Source organism: Giraffa tippelskirchi, chromosome 2 (assembly GCF_054371585.1).
Source record: "Giraffa tippelskirchi isolate mGirTip1 chromosome 2, T2T-mGirTip1v1.2.pri, whole genome shotgun sequence".
In the NCBI taxonomy this organism is placed as follows: domain Eukaryota; kingdom Metazoa; phylum Chordata; class Mammalia; order Artiodactyla; family Giraffidae; genus Giraffa; species Giraffa tippelskirchi.
In genome coordinates this window covers 124,228,927-124,246,978 of record NC_137276.1, presented here as the reverse complement: position 1 = coordinate 124,246,978, position 18,052 = coordinate 124,228,927, and the positions used below count along the sequence as shown (strand labels likewise).

Genomic DNA, 18,052 nt, shown 5'->3' with positions numbered 1-18,052 from the left:
TCCCCTGGACTGCAAGGAGATCAAACCAGTCCATTCTAAAGGAGATCAGTCCTGAATATTCATCGGAAGGACTGATGCTAAAGGTGAAGCTCCAATACTTTCGCCACCTGATACAAAGAGCTGACTCATTGGAAAAGCCCCTGATGCTGGGAAAGATTGGGGGCAGGAGGACAAGGGGCAACAGAGGATGAGATAGTTGGATGGCATCATCAACTCAGTGGACATGAGTTTGAGAAAACTCTTGGAGATAGTGAAGGACAGGAAGCCTGGTATGCTGCAGTACATAGGGTTGCAAAGAGTAGGACACAACTGAACAACAATGCATAAACTGCTTTCAGAGATCATTTACAAGTACTTTAAAAAGGGGTGGACATATAGACCAATGGAACAAGATAGAAAGCCCAGAGATAAACCCAGGCATCTGTGGGCACCTTACCTTTGACAAAGGAGGTAAGACTATAAAATGGGGAAAAGATAGTCTCTTCAATAAGTGGTGCTGGGGAAACTGGACAGCTACATGTAAAAGAATGAAATCAGAACACTTCCTAACTCTATACACAAAGATAAACTCAAAATGAATTAAGACATAAATACAAGACCAGAAACTATAAAACTTTTAGAGAAAAACATAGGCAGAACAATATATAACATAAATCATAGCAAGATCCTCTATGACCCACCTCCTAGAATACTGGAAATAAAAACAAAAATACACAAGTGGGACCTAATTAAGCTTAAAAGCTTTTGCACAGCAAAGAAAACTACAAACAAGGTGAAAAGACAACCCTTAGAATGGGAGAAAATGCTAGCAAATGAAATAACTGACAAAGGATTGATTTTCAAAATATATAAACAGCTCCACAACTGAATACCAGAAAAACTCAATCAAAAAGTGGGCAGAAGACCTAAACAGACATTTCTCCAAAGAAGACTTACAAATGGCTAACAAACATATGAAAAGATGCTCAACATTGGATGTAAATCAAAACTACAATGAGTTATCACCTCACACCAGTCAGAATGGCTGCCATCAAAAAGTCTACAAACAATAAATGCTGGAGAGGGTGTGGAGAAAAGGGAACCGTTTTGCAGTGTTGGTGGGAATGTAAATTGATACAGCCACTATGGAAGACAGTATGGAGATTCCTCAAAAAACTGGAAGTAGAACTACCATATGATCCAGCAATCCCACTACTGGGCATATACCCTGAGGAAACCAAAACTGAAAAAGGCACATGTACCCTAATGTTTACTGCAGCACTATTTATATAATAGCTAATACATGGTAACCACCTAGATATCCAACATCAGATGAATGGATAAAGAATTCGGTACATGTATACAATAGAATATTACCTAGCCATAAAAAATGAATCCATTTGAGTCGGTTCTAATGAGGTGGAAGAACCTAAAGCCTACTATACAGAGTGAAGTAAGTCAGAAAAACAAATATCGTATATTACTCATATATACGGAATCTAGAAAGAGAGTACTGACGAACCCTTTACAGGGCAACAGTGGAGATACAGATATAGAGAACAGACTTATGGACACGGGTTAGGAGGAGGAACGTGAGGACAGGACAAATGGAGAGAGTAACACAGAAGCATATACCCCACTATGTATAAAATAGGCAACCAATGGGAATTTGCTGTATGACTCAAGGAACTCAAACCAAGGCTTTGTAACAACCTAGAGGGGTGAGAAAGGATGGGAGGTGGGAGGGAGTTTAAAGAGGGAGGGGACACATGTATACTTATGGCTGATGCATGGTGATGTATGGCAGAGGCCAACACAATCTTGTGAAGCAATTTTCCTTCAATTAAAAACAAATAGGTTTGGGGGAAAAAAAGGTGGGGGGACAAACTCATTGGAAAAGACCCTGCTGCTGGGAAAGACTGAAGGCAAAAGGAGAAGGGAGTAGCAGAGGATGAGGTGGTTTAAATAGCATCACCAACTCAATGGACATGAATTTGAGCAACCTCCAGGAGATAATGGAGGACAGAGGAGCCTGACGTGATACAGTCCATGGGGTCGAAAAGAGTTGAACATGACTCAGTGACTGAACAACAACAATTGGCTATTGGCTTCTGCATTGGATAGTGCAACTCTACAAGTGTGTTCAGTATCATTTAAGCAAGAAATTGCACTGCTGTTTTTGTGCTGGGAAGTTGCCAGCCCTGAGAAGAGCACAGCTCTAGAATTTCTCATTAGAAAATGGTCTCAGACTTGCTCATGTACCTATGTAGTATATGCTCTGATCAACGTTCCTCTTCCTCAAAGTACAAGGATAAATGTTAATTTTATACTCTTCAGGTGGGAAATGGTGGCAAACTAATAATGAACAATTTTCCAAAAGGTAAAAAAAATAAGAAATAAAAAGGGGGGGGACAATTCCTTTATCCCATTTTAAAATGAAAGGGAAAATGGAAAATAAATTTATCATCTTTATTTCCTAAACTTCCAAATATCAAGTTCATCAGCCACCACTTCTGAAGGCATATTAAAAACAAAAATGTTCCCCAAGCATCTCAAGCAATGGTAACCTCAGTGGACTCTGTTTAGTGACTATTTTAAGGGACAAGCACTAATTTGGATATGTGTGCTCTTGTATTTTCCTTAAAATCAGCCTCTGCATATTGAAACTGTGCCTTCCTTCAACATCTGTCAAAGCTTTATTAAATTTAGTTCACTAAATTTTTTGCTTTAGGCCAAACTTATGTGGGGAAAAAAACCTCAATCTATCTAATGAAGTATAAATAAAAACAAAATATTTTCATTTTTCAAATTCACTAAGATGAAAAGAATATTAGATGCTGGAGAGTGTGGAGAAAGATAAGATACTTAGAAATACTTCTGGTTGTCATGGACACAGGGACAATTTTCTTACAGGTACGTGGGGGCCCTTAAAACATACCAAGCTTTCCCCCCCAGTAAACCCACTTCTGGAAACTTTACAAGAGAAATCATCAGAGGAGCACAGTCATTTATGCAAGGCCATGCAGCACTATTTAGAACAGTAAATGGAATGGGCACCGCGTGAATCCATGTTTAAATGTACATTTACGTTCACTGGAAGCACACACCACAAAATGACAACAGTCATTACCTTCAACAAGATTACTAATACATTTTGTTTTCTCTTATTTCAAACTTTCAAATTTTCTGTAATGGACACTTACTACTTTTAAAAATGTACCTTTGTAAACTTTACATTCATTCTTTCAGAGCAATACTTAAAGAGTGAAAAAAACAAAATATTAATTCCTCCCTTCCACACTCCTGTCTCTTCACCATTAGCAACCATGGTTGAAAGTTTGAGTGTGATTCTAAATACTATTTGTGACACACATATGTATATAAATGCATTTTATTATCTAGATGTCATTATGCTATTTGTTCTGTTCTGCAACTTCTTCACTTAACAATACAGCCTAGAGATCTTTTCATGTTAACAGATATCTACCTCTTTGTAAAGAGCTGAAGCAGTAAGTTACAGGAAAAGATTCAGGAGGACTTGGCTCTTCTGCCACTAGCAGAAGAGCTTAGAACTTAATACTATCTCCAAATAGAAGTAGAATTTTTATGAGGTGTGAGTTAAAGCAGTTATTCTCTTTCTGTGGGAGAGTAAATAGAAGACAACAGCAGGGGAGATTTCATTGGCATCAGAAACCATCTCTTAACCACCATTCCTTAGACACCAGACAGCTCTGCACCAGCTGAACTATCAGACTCCCAGGAAATTTCCCTCCTCCCAGCTCCACTTCCCACATAGGAGCAGAAAATCAGAAAGTACATACATGTTTCACTTGATAGAAACATCTTGTTTTCGGGTTGTTTGACTAAGTTAATAAGTCTCTCCAAATGCCCCAATTCAGAAAAATTGTCACCATCATTTCATCAATACACATGAACAATTTCACTGAAGTATTATCTGCAGTCGTCAAATACATTTCATTAGCATTTTAATCACCAAAAAACAGATTACTCATTTTTCCCCAAGAATGAATAACTATTTAGAGAGACTTGCCCAAGGGCCTTAGGTGGAATCTGCTTCTAAAAATTTGGGCCTCAACACACAAAACTGCACTGTAAAATAAGTACTGGGAACTCGTAGTTTCTCTCATTTCAGAAAGAGCAAGCAAGTGAAAGTCTGCACTTTGATTTTGAACCATAAACACTCTATGTACACAATCTTTTTGTTAAGAATACTGACATTGTTTTCCCATCTATAAAAACCCATTGATAACTTGCACAAATGAAAAAGTAGACGAATTCTTGAGCTGGCTGTCCTGATGACCTCAGTTTCCTACAACACTTAGAGACTAAGGTTATAATCCTGATGTTCATGACTCCTACGCAAGAGAGAAAAATGCTGTCCTAAAGAAAACACTTGCTTCGGTCACTGGAACAGCAATTCTTCACAGAGGGTCTTTCATATAGTAAGTATCAAGGTAGTGCATGCTTAGTTGCTTCAGTTGTGTCTGACTCTGTGCAACCCCAAGGACTGTAGCCCACTAGCTCCTCTGTCTATGGGATTCTCCAGGCAAGAATAGTGGAGTGGGTTCTCATGCTCTCCTCCAGAGGATCTTCCCAACCCAGGAATCAAACCCACGTTTGTTAAGGCTCTTGCATTGGCAGGAGGGTTGTTTACCACTACCGTCACCTGGGAAGCCCTATATCAAGGTAAGGCAATTAATGTTTGCCAGCCTGTCCTAAAAGCACCAGAGCCAAATCAAGTGAAACAGAGATGCCTAAAGGAACAGAGCAGTCTACTCAAACTGGCACACAAAAGTCTCGAAAAAATTAGGTATCATTCCTAATTCAATTCAATCACTACTATCTTCCTCCTTTTTCTGTGTGAAGTTTTTCCAGCTTCTCAGTTACAACCAAACAGAATCTGACAATCTCTTTCATATCCAAGACTCAACTTCTCCAAGTAGCTTCTCTTAAAGATGCCCCCATCCACTACAGGATTTGGGGTCCTGGAGGAGAGATCCACAGGCACTAGGACCATAGACAACTTTATACCTGTCAGGCTAAATTTCTTCACTTAGTGTTTCGCGAAGTGGGATATGTGTATCTCCTTCTCTGATGGAGCAAGAGATGCATTCAAGTGGTTGACAGATCACTATGGTTTAAACGTTCACATCCTCCTAAAATACATATGAAATCTTAACTCCCAAAGAGTGGGGACCTTTGGGAGTTGCTCAGAAGTCATGGGATAGAGCCCTCATGAATGGGATTGTGCTTTATACAAGAGGCCCCAAAGAGCTGCCTTGCTCCCTTCTGCCATGTCAAGGCTACGAGAAGTCTGCAACCTGGCTGGAAGAAGGATCCCAGCCAACTCTGGTGGTCCCCTGATCTTAGACTTCTAGCCTCCAGAACTGAGAAAGAAATTTGCTCTTTATAAGCCAATCAGTCTATGGTACTTTGTTCTAGCAGCCCACATGGGCTAAGATACAGATAAACTAATTTTTAGTATAAAAATGTGTTAGAAAAATGAACAACGAGCTTATAAAACTCATGATTTTGTAGTAATTATTGGCAAGGATGCTGCTGCTGCTGCTAAGTCGCTTCAGTCGTGTCCGACTCTGTGCGACCCCATAGACGGCAGCCCACCAGGCTCCGCCGTCCCTGGGATTCTCCAGGCAAGAATACTGGAGTGGGTTGCCATTTCCTTCTCCAGCGCATGAAAGGGAAAAGTGAAAGTGAAGTCGCTCAGTCGTGTCCGACTCTTAGCGACCCCATGGACTGTAGCCTACCAGGCTTCTCCGTCCATGGGATTTTCCAGGCAAAAGTACTGGAGTGGGGTGCCATTGCCTTCTCCGATTGGCAAGGATGAGGATAAATAAAATGGAGTCAATTTAAAGTTGACTGGGGGACTTCCCTGGTGGCCCAGTGGTGGAGCCTTAGCCTTCCAAACATAGCGTGCAGGTTCGATCCTTGGTCGGGGAGCTAAGACCCCACATGCCTTGGGGTCAAGAACCCCAAACATAAAAAAGAAGCAATAATGTAACAAACTCAATAAAGACTTTAAAAATGGCCCACATAAAAATTATTTAAAAAAAAAAAAGTTGAAACAATAAAACTCAAGAATAAAGTTCAATCGATAAAGTTGATTGAAAGAAACATGCTTCATAGTCAAGTATCACAAAGATGTACAAAACTTGAGGCAGCTTAGAGATGCTTAGGATGCTTCTGTGATCATGAGCTTTGCTCTCCTGGGTCTAGCCCATCTCATATCCTCACTGATTCTCAAACCTTCAGCTGCTTTTTTCTCAGCGAACTATTCCTATTAGTATTTAGACATACCCACCATTTTCTAATCTTTAAACAAAAGAAGACCCTCCCTCACTTCCCTTTCAACTATAGCTTCTCTTTCAACTCATTTTACCCTCAGCCCAGTGGTTGAAACAGCTACACTCGCTGGCTGCACAGTCTCATCCTCCACTCATTCCTCAACACGCTCCAATCTGGCTTCCACATCTACCCTGCAAGAACACAACTCACCTGATAATAAATACATCAGGTGAACGCATCGATCATCATCTCTTTGTCTTTCCAGAGCACTCAACGGGGCTGCCCTTCCTTCCACAAAATTACATGCCATTTGCCAGACCATTAGAGGGCTTCCCTGATAGCTCAGTTGGTAAAGAATCTGCCTGCAATGCAAGAGACCCCAGTTCAATTCCTGGGTCAGGAAGATCCACGGGAGAAGGGACAGGCTACCCACTCCAGTATTGTTCGGCTTCCCTTGTGGCTCAGATGGTAACGAACCCACCTGCAATATGGGAGACCTGGGTTTGATCCCTGGGTTGGGAAGCTACCCTTCGAGAAGGGAAAGGCTACCTACTCCAGAATTTTGGCCTGGAGAATTCCATGGACTGTATAGTCCATGGGGTCTCAAAGAGTCGGACATGACTGAGCAACTTTCACTTTCCTACTTTAGTACTTCTGTTGTTTTTCAAGTCTCCTTTGCTGTTTCCTTTTTCCTACACAAGATGAAGCCTGGTGTTCTTCATGGCTGAACCTCAACACTCTTCTTACTCTATATACTCCTGGGTACTTTTCATCCACTTTCCCAGCTTCAAAAATCATCCCCATACTGATGATCCACAAACCCATGTCTCCAGTTCAAGTCTCTCCACTGAGCTCCTAACTTGGATATTCTACAGGAATCTCAATACCAACACACCCACAATGGAATTCGTCAGCTTCTCCCTATGCTCGTACTGTGGAAATCAATAAGAGCATCCATCTAGTTGCCCAAGACAGGGACGATTTTCCTTGGCTCGTGTCCATAAATACACCCAACCAAGTCATCTCCACGCCTACCTCCCCAATGTTGTAGGTTTGCTTCTTTGCCTTCTAGTATCATATCAGTATAGGCTCCAGTCATCTGTAACCTAAGCAACTGTAAAGGCTTCATCTTTGGGGCCCATTCTCACTGTCAACTTCATGGCACACGAATCTGTAGCTTCCACAGCATCCTAGGATAAGGTTCACAATTCTGTGCTCTCTCTCCTAGACTGGGCTCTAGTCACACGAAGAACATTCTAGTTCAAATTCTACAAACAAGTCTTTGGGTCTTTGCATGTTCCTGAGACACCCCTCCCCAGGCCCTGGCTCAAAGCTGCTCTTGCTCCAGGTTCCAGCTTCAACATTACTATGTTCTTCCTCTCATGTCACTCACCATCCTTTATTGTAACTCTTATTTCATGTCTACTTTCCCCTTTATACAGCACATTCCATGAGGGCAGTAACCACACATGCCTTACTCATCCTCACATTTTCAGGGGCTGGCATGGTCCCTGGCACTGTAGTGGATATGCAATAAATATTTCTTGAATGACAGAATGAATAAACAGCTATTCAGACACCAAAAGAAAATGAGATCTCTAAAGGCCCTTAAGACTGTCTGAAATAGTAAAATTACCAATTTCAGTTGAGTATAGCAAACATAATTTTGTTTTTCAACTACTTAAAGAATGGTGCACAAGTGGCTGTGAGAATCAACCAGCCTTTAGCATCAAATCCAGACAGGTTCTCTTTGGAGGGATCTGAGTGTTTTTGTCTGAAAAGCTACTCAACAGTTACCTTGCTCACTTCCTTTAAGGCTCTTTTGCAGACTTCATACTTCGGAGAGTCCTTAGGTGTCTTTTGACAGATAGTCTGCAATGAAGTGAAAGAAGAACAAAATCAGCTGATTTATTCTATTAAGTAAAATAAAACCAACATCCAGCCATATACTCTTATTCATAGCAAACTTAACAATGCTGAACACAATACTATGGATGAGTATAAAGACAACATTAAAATAGCACATAGTTTTTAAAAGCAGAGGATCCATGTTCATCCTATGGATGATTTAATAAGAGGACAGACTTCAGAGGTGGGTGATCTGGTTTCAAATTCTAGATCTGCTCCTTATGAGCTATGCGACCTTGGGTCAAGTCACCTTCCCTTATAAGCTTCTATAAGCCTCAGTTTCCTCATCTGTAAAATTGGGATAAAGCCACCTGTAAAGCCACAAGGCTGTTAAAAAAGTTAAGATAATGCATGAAAAGTTCTTTATGAATAACGTGCATACAGTAGGTCTTTAATTAATGACAAAATTACTTCAATGATCACTGTTATCATCATCATTATTAGAAGTTATTATATTTGCAGATGATATGTGAATAAAAAGGTCAAGAAAAAATGGCTGCTGGATTTTTTCTTGATATGCTTATGCTGCAATTTTTGTGATGGTAAAATTGAGTTTCAAAAATGTCAACTGAAGATATACTGAATTATATATAACTTTCAAAACTATATCTGTTCAAAGCCAACAAAACCATTTCAATTGTTAAAAATGTTAACCTCAATTAACAAGTTCAACTAAATCTCCAAATGAAGTAAAATCGAAGAGATCATGTTTTAAGTACATTTAGATTCTGCCCAGGTGGCCAGATTCTCACATATGGACAACAGATGAGGGCAACAGGCATCTAGCAGAAGGGGAAGATACCAGAAACTAGCAAACCACCGGTACCTTACATGCAGAGGAACACCAAGCCCATGAATCTGAAAGTCAGGTGTCAGGAATGTTAGGGGTGATATGTAAGAAGCACAGAGTGGGCCACTGGTGGTTTTATATTAATGTACTCAAAATTCTTTTGACTATGACCCCACTGTAAGAAATACTTTTACACTGCAACTAGTACACATGCACACAAAATGAAACCATTTATGAAATAATATTTAATCACAATATGAACAATGTACATATCATATACCGTGTGTTCTACTCTATATTCATTTTCTAAAAACACTACTCATGATTCAAAAGTCAATTTCATGATCCACTGATGAGTACAAAAGCAGTTTGAAAAATATTAGTTTTTATTTCTGGGAGCAAGCCATAGTTTCTATTGTACACTTCAATTTTATGTAAAATTTTGCACACGCTAGGAAGTCATTCTTCTAGGAAGAATGACTACAGCTTAATCTACAATCTCAAAAGAGTCTCTGACCCCAAAAAGTATCACTTCTTTTTAGACTCTGTGTGATAGACATGATAAATATTGATACAAAAAAATCAGAGCTAGATTTGCAAAACTGCAAGTTTCCCACGTAAACAAGGAGAGAAGTCCCTAAATAACACGAAATGGACAAGGATAGGTGTAAAGGTAGTAGACTAGTAGACTGAGGTGACCTAGGAGAGTAGCAGGTGCTGTGAATTCTGAAAAGACAGCTGAACCTCCTCAACACTGTGCGGCTGGGCCAAGAAAGTGAACAAAATCCCACCCTTTTACTAGTTTCTAAATTTCAGTGTTTCTTTGAATTTATAATTGAATAGAGAAAATGGAATTTATTTTGAAATCTTAGACAATAATAATTTTTGCTATGTTTTTATCCTGTATTTTGACTTATAAAAAGCAAGCATGTCAAAACTGACATTATATTATCATCCAAATTTAAAGCAGAACTATGCCAAGATATTTAACTTGATCAAAAAGATACTCTTTGAACTACCATATGATCCAGCAATCCCACTCCTGGGCATATGCACGGAAAAAACAAAAAACTCTAATTCAAAAAGATACATGCAACCTGATATTCATAGCAGCACTGTTTACAATAGCTAAGACATGGAAGCAACCCAAATGACCATCAACAGACAAGTGATTTAAGATGTGGTACGTACATATAATGGAGTATTAGCCATAAAAAGGATGAAATAATGCCATTTGCAGCAACATGAATAGACCTAGAGATTATCATACTAAGTGAAGTAAGTCTGACAGAGAAAGATAAATATTATATGATATCACATATGCGGAATACAAAAAACAATACAAATGAATCTAAAGATAGAAGAAGAAACTCACAGACACAGAAAACAAACTTAAAGTTACCAAAAGGGACAGGAAAGCAGGGGAGAGATAAATTAGGAGTTTGGGATTAACAGATACAAACTACTACATATAAAATAGATAAAGAACAAGGAGTTACTGTATAACTAAGTAAATATAATAACCTACAATGGAAAATACTCTGAAAAAATGTATACATATATTTGAATCACTTTGCTATACACCTGAAACTAACACAATATCATAAATCAACTATAGTTCAATTTTATTAAAAAAAAAAAAGACGCTTGTTGGCGCACTAGCTGGATGGGAGTCACGTCAGGGCAACCCACTGTCCTGGGGCTGCCACGGTGGTTTTGGCCCAGCCAGTGTGCAGCCATCCTGGGCCACTGACTGGCTGTCCTCCCAGCTGTGCTTCCCACCAGTCTGTCTCTGCTCTTCCCTCAGTCACGTCCTGCATTACTCAAAAGCAAATACGTGTTTTCTTCCTGAATGCTCCCTACGATAAGATCAGATGTCTGGATTTTCCTCACTCATTCTGAGCAATGCAAACTAGGGCAGGTTTATGCCCTGTGATGCTGAAGAGACTCCTCCCCGTGTGAAATGGGAGCACTTCAGCAGCTTGGGGCATCCCAGGTGGCACTAGCGGTAAAGAAGCTGTTTCCCCATGCAAGAAGAGATGTGGGTTCAATCCCTGGGTCGGCAAGATCCCCTGGAGGAGGGCATGGCAACCCACTCCGGTATTCTTGCCTGGAGAATCCCATGAAGAGAGGAGCCTGGTGGGCTATACTCCACAGGGTTGCAAAGAGTCGAACATGACTGAAGCGACGGAGCACGCATGCAGCAGCTTGGAACATGACAGGGAAAGGGATCTGAGTGCTCCGACAGAGGAAACTGAGGCCCAGAGGGATGAAATGACATGCCCAGGGTCTCATGCCTGGTGTTTCAGCCGCAGAGGAATTCAGGACTCCTGACTTCAAGAAGTCAATACTCTTCTCATTTCAAAAAATGTTAGGTGAGGGTTGTAATCTAACTTCTTTAGAGTGACCACACAAGCCTAAATTGAAGACAGTTTCCCATGTGGGACTTTCTAACCAAACAGCACCTTCTCACTGAATTGGGAAATTTTATAGAAGGGATATAATTTAAGCAGAAGAAGAATAATTTTCTTAATCAGACTTGTTGCAGCCACAGCTATCCACAGAGGAAAAAGACACCAGGTCACATCTTACATCCATCAGCAGGGGAAGGCGGGTCACCCTCTGCATGGGAAGAATGAGAAACGAGATCATGGGTAGGTTCCTACAGTCTTCGTGGGACTCGATTCGGGATAAAACTTCCTTGAAAGACGGGTTGGTGGCTCTGAAGGAAAACAAAGAGACAAAACTTCAAAGTATTTCCTCTTTAAGTTAAGAGGCAAGTCAAAATGTATTATAAAACACTGTGATAAACTTCTAGATTATCAATGATTTTTAAATATATAAACGACATAAACACATAATTACATAGGTGGACATGGATGGCTTGGTTGCCTTTTACAGTCAAGACTGAATATAAGTTTAAAGTAGTAATGGGAATAATAAGATGAAAATATAGGTGCCAGAAATTTTTAGAAGTAGAAAGCAAACAAATGAAGAAACAGTGGTATAATAAAGGTGAATGTGTACATTGAAAATTAGTATACACACTACATCTCATATCTGATCATCTACAAACATTCCACTAAGAAGATGACACATGTGTTTTAAGCCACGTCTCCAGCCTGAGATGATAATCTAAGAAAGAAATCTCACGATTTACTTACTAGGAGGCTTTTGGACTTTTCCAAAGCTTCTAAGACAGAAAACCTTCTGACCATGTCAGCCAGACTATCCCCCCTCTCCCAGTGACATTAGAACAGGGACAACATTGTCACAACATTTCTATGGAATTTAGCAAGATACATGGACATAAAGGATCTCATGTGGCACCATATAACTTTGAAGGGGATTCCAGTAAGAATGTGGAGTCTCAGCAAGGTCCCCAACTTGCCAAATCAAAGACCTAGCATTTGGTGAAGACAGAAGTCTAACCAAGGTCTTCTGACTTTCAGTGGGTCCCTGACACGGCATCTCGCATTCCGTCACCTCACTTCACTCTAAGGGTAGCTCTGTGGAGTTACAGTGTGACTTGTGAGGGGGAGGTGGAGGAGGGCTGGCCCCAGATTCTGTGATCCCCTGGTGAGGGGTGGAGGAGGCCAAGAAGCAGGGTAATGGCAATTGAAACCTTTTTTCAAAAAAATATACTTTGAAACTTAGATGGTTTGGTTCAAGGCTGCTAGAAAGAAATCAGGAAATACCCAGAACAGCAAGTTAAGAGAAAGTACTCAGAAATGTTGTAATTTCCTTTTCTTAAACTTAGGAGTTAAGTTTCCTGCTAACTTTGAAAAAAAAATTTAGGAAATTAAAAAAGAATCAAATTTTAGACCAGTTGCATATTTAAATCACTTCCACCACCTCCAAAGATTCTGAGGAAACCAACCAGTCTAGGATGGATCCTGGGCATTATTTGTTTGCTGGTTTTCAGATTCCAAAGTGCAGGCAAAGCTCAAAGTCACAGCCCCAAATGTAAATTTACATTCTGAAAACACACCTACTAATTTCCATGTGAAAGCTCAAATGATGATATCACTGAGCTAGTTTAAATAAAACCTTTATTTTTAAAGAGTTACATAAAGTACAGCAGTACTTATTCAAGTTTTGTTTTTTTTTTTAAATCTTGCAAAACAAAACTTAATTTAGCTCTAATTCCAGGCTTTGGCTTTTACACGTGTCACTTGGATTTTCCAACAGTCAAAGAGTAACCTTTACATCGCAGTTCCCATGGCGGGTGAGGGGTGATGAAGGCATCAGGTAACGTCTGGAGACATTTCTGGTTATCACAGCTGAGGTGAGGCTGTGCTACCAGCAGCTGGTGGAGAGGAGCCTGGGGTGCTACAATGTATAGAACAGTCTCCACAACAAAAACTAATCTAGGACAAAATGTCTGGCAGTGCAGACAAATCCTGCTTTGTACTAATAACCTCATTTGGGGCTGGCAGCTGAGGGATTTCCTCCCTGCCTGTACAAGGTTTTAAGGATGATGTGGAAGAGGAATGGGGCATCATCAGCCTTTCTTACCCACGTGAGGGCTGCTTCTCTAAGTAGCCATGAGGTAATCATCACCATAGGGTCTCTCACATTGTCTAGAGACTGGCCAGTGTGCCATGCTTCCGTCATAAACACCACAGCTCACAGAAAGATGATAATAGCCAGTCAGCCCCCAAACTGAGTTTACAGCGATGTCCAACTGTACTGCCAGACACGGAGCTCCTTGTGATAAACAAGCCCCACCCCAATAATGCAATACAGACATTGCTGAACCACTGCTGATGCTTCTCCGACTAGAAATGGCAGATCCATCACACCAAAACTCTCAGTAACCTAAACAGAACCAAGGGAAAAGGTGTGTGTGGAAATTTAAGGTTGACTTCTTTTTTGTTTCATAATTAGAGCCTTTAAGAACTTAAAAAAAAAAAACAAAAAACTGTCTTCCTTCAGACCATCCTTGTTCTCCTCACACCTAATCACCCAGAGGGAGAAGATGAGTGATTCCCATAAACAACTAAATACAGAGTTGTCATTTGAATGGAGGAAGATTAGAATACTAGAGGACACTTTGGCTCCTAGGCACTAGTTCAAGAACTGTATCTTGGCCTCAGGCAAACTATTTAATGACCAGATAACAGCTTAGAGAACAAGCTTCTCACCATGTAGAATGATGATCACTGATCATCGTTACCCTCCCCCACCCCCCCACCCAAGCCTTGCAGGAATTAAAAAAAAGAAAAGAAACAAGGAAAAAATCAACAAGCTACAATTTCAAAAGAGCTTTAAAGAAAATTCTCCACAACTGGGTTTTTCTAATCTAACACCCCTGCCCAAAAGCACTTCTCTTCCCAAAAGACATTTAAGAGATCAACTGATTTCAATCAATGTGACCCAATTAAAATATGATTAGATCATTAAAGCCGCAACATTCAATACTGCTTACAACAATTTTTGCAGTGTCCGCTGTTGGTAGACTTCATTTGTGCAGTATTTCACATATGGGTCAAATGTGGATGCTGTGTGCTTTTCCACAATGTCACTTATGTCCTCTATGAAGATATTATTCTGATGTCTTGCTTCCAGCTCTGTAAAGAATCTAAAAAAAAAAAAGAAAAGCATTTACACTGCCTTCTATATGCTTTAATAGACAACAGATTATCCTCATGAAATGCTATTATACAGGGTTTCAAAATACCAGCAGTACATGGTACCAAAAAAATACAAGAAAAAAACTATAAAACAGTCTAAGTTTAAATCTATCATATTAACATCTTATTCCTTCATATGAAAGTGAAAGTGTTAGTAACTCAGTTGTTTCTGACTCTTTGTGACCCTATGGACTGTGGTCCACCAGGCTCCTCTGTCCATGGATTCTCCAGGCAAGAACACTGGAGTGGATTGACATTACCTTCCCCAATCCAAGGATCAAACCCAGGTCTCCCACATTGCAGGCAGATTCTCTACCATCTGAGCCACCAGTGAAGCCCATTACTTCATATGGTTAGCTTAAAACATTGATAGTCCAGGACATTTCTATGCTTTCAGGGATATTTTGGAATGTACAGATTTCACTATTTTCAAGAATTTCCTAGATACTTGGGGATGGGGTGCAGCACTAATCCTTACATATATTATTGTATTGAAAAGCATATGAGCAAAATACCTAAATAAGTGCCTAAAAACTAAGTCTGAAACAAACCTAATTCTATGGGGTCTTTCTCTCCAAATAAAAATAATCATATCATTTACATCTAATATAATACATGACATTTAAATGGCTGTAAATGATTTAGATTGCAATTTAGAGTTGCCTTGTGTGTGTGTGGTGTGCACTCACACACACCTACCTATATTGTGTCTAGCCCAGTCAAAACTAAATTTCAGATAAACAATGAATAATTTTTTAATACAACTGTGTGCCAAATAACTGCATAGGACATCTTGGGTGTCTTGCATTTCTTCTGTCAACCTTATATTGGATCCAATTTTAACAAAGTATCAAACGCAGATATTTGAAACAGTGTTCTTCCTCTGGCCCACAGACCAGCAGCACTGGTATCACTTAAGAGCTTATCTAAAATGCAGAATTTCACCCCTCACCTCTCCCAATCTGAACCTGTACTTCATCAAGACTGCCTGATAGTCTGAATGCACACTAAAAACTGAGAACTTCCCTAGAGCACACTTACCGACCATGTTCAGAGCAGCAGGAAAATCTATCAAAAATAACTATCACACAAGGACTAAAGGGTTTTCTAAAGTCTGAAGAAGGTGAAATCAACAATAATGTCTAATGTTGACTTTAGAAGACGAGTACAAGGGAAGGTGAGTTTTGGTATTTAGCACGTCATTGCTCCTTACCAGTTTGTTGGGTGGACTCCATAATACAAAATTCAAGACAGACAGTGAATGAGACAACAGAAATTTATACAAGATTATTAATGGTAAATATGAGCTAACATTTTCTCACATTTATATCTCAGTTCTTTTCAAAGAAAATCCTGGCACTCAGAAACAAAACAATTAAGATGTTAAAGATCTTATTTTTATAAGGGTTGGGAAGATCCCCTGGAAGAGGAAATGGCAACTCACTCCAGTATTTCTGCTGGTATAATCCCATGAACGGAAGAGCTTGGTGGGCTACAGTCCATGGGGTAGCAAAGAGTCAGACACGGCCAAGTGACTGAGCATGCACACATGTTGACATGTACATTAAACTCATTTTAATATAAATTGTATTAGCTTGTCATCATTATCTATTCTATTTTTATTTATTTATTTATTTATTTTGGCTGCACCACACAGCTCGTGGGATTTTAGCTTCCCAATCAGGATTGTGCCGAGAAAGTAAAGAGAAAGTGCCGGGTCTTAACCACTGTACCACCAAGGGATTACCTCTACTCAATTTTTAAAAGTCTCCAAAGGAGCTTATGAGACAAAGAGATATATTTTAACTTCCTAGAAGAATTACCATTTCTATTCTGAGAAAGCACCTACATGTTTATTACCTTTAAAAACGACTCAGGAAAATAGTCAATATAGTTCCTAACCACATGACCTCATCATCCAAACTCCCTGTTTAAAGAGCAGAGGAGCAGCTAAAAGCACACTGTGCTACACTATTCAGCCTTCCTTCCAATGGGATCAGGCTGAATACGCACAGTGTCCCTCAGGATTAGCAGGTCAGAAGAACAGATAGCAGGTCAGAAGAACACATCTATGTTTCAAAATTCAGTCAGTGACTTCATGTCACTTTGTCATGCACAGTTTATTCAACATTCAAATAAAATATCAAGCCCTCTCTAAAAGGTTTCAGAATTTCAAAAATATCCAACTCCAAACCCTAGACAAACAAAAACCATGTTACTTCCTATCTAGACTAGTCCCTCACATCAAGAAATCTGTGATCTATTAAGATGGTAAGAATGATAAATATACATGATACAGGAAAACAACATGCTTGTATATAACTAACTACATGTTGAAACATATGCATATATGCATATATGCATAAGAGTGCTGGTGGCAGTATCTTTTTAAAAAAATTATACAAACTATATACCTTTTATTGTAGTAAAATGTATATTACATACATGTTGCCATTTAAACCATTTTCAATGGCTTTAATTACTGTCACAGTATTGTGCAACCATCATCACTATTTCCAAAATACTTTCCTCACCCCAAACAGAAATGCTGTACCCATAAAGCAACAACTCCCCATTCCCCCCTCTCCTCAGCCCCTGATAACCTCTCATCTTCTATCAATCTCTGTGAATTTGCCTATTCTAGATATTTCAGGAGTGGAATCACACAACTTTTTCTCTAGCTTATTTCACTTAGTATTGTGTCTCCCAGGTTCATCGATATTGAGGCGTGTTATCAGAACTTTTTCTTCTTTATGTCTGAATAATATTCCATTGTAGGTACTTACTATAATTTGTTTATAATATGAACAGGTTGTTTCCACCTTTTAGCATACCCATCTGCGTATCTGAGTGGCTGTTTTCAGTTCTCTGGGATATATATCTACAAGTGGAATTTCAACCTTGCCGACTCTGCTACTAGTAGTGTATACCAAGAAATGATAGTATAATAACAAGAATCAATACAGAAGAAGCTGAGTTAGATGCCAAGGAGAGGTTATTACATTAAATGAAGGTTGAGTAAGAAATAAAGGATAGAAAAGGTATGGACCTAACAGAAGCAGAAGATATTAAGAAAAGGTGGCAAGAATACACAGAAGAACTATACAAAAAAGATCTTAATTTCCTAGAAAGTCATGATGGTGTGATCACTCACCTAGAGCCAGACATCCTGAAGTCCGAAGTCAAGTGGGCCTGAGGAAGCATCACTACGAACAAAGCTAGTGGAGGTGATGGAATTCCAGTTGAGCTATTTCAAGTCCTAAAAGATGATGCTGTGAAAGTGTTGCACTCAATATGCCAGCAAATTTGGAACACTCAGCAGTGGCCACGAGACTGGAAAAGGTCAGTTTTCATTCCTATCCCAAAGAAAAGCAATGCCAAAGAATGTTCAAACTACCATACAATCATATTAATC

At 39.5% G+C, this 18,052-nt stretch overlaps 1 protein-coding gene across 4 annotated transcripts in view; it reads right to left on the bottom strand.

The window, feature by feature from the left end:
* ARHGEF26 (Rho guanine nucleotide exchange factor 26) overlaps window positions 1–18,052 on the bottom strand; it is a 134,716-nt gene that overhangs the window by 48,016 nt on the left and 68,648 nt on the right. For all 4 annotated transcript variants that reach the window (XR_014066229.1, XM_081532059.1, XM_081532069.1 and 1 more), the window contains exons 7-9: window positions 14,433–14,585; window positions 11,594–11,723; window positions 8,101–8,175 (exon numbers count right to left, since the gene is read on the bottom strand). Coding sequence is in view for 3 of the 4 variants with exons in the window: in XM_081532059.1 (XP_081388185.1) it covers window positions 8,101–8,175; window positions 11,594–11,723; window positions 14,433–14,585 (358 nt within the window). In the remaining variant the exon portion in view is untranslated. The remainder of the gene's footprint in view (window positions 1–8,100; window positions 8,176–11,593; window positions 11,724–14,432; window positions 14,586–18,052) is intronic.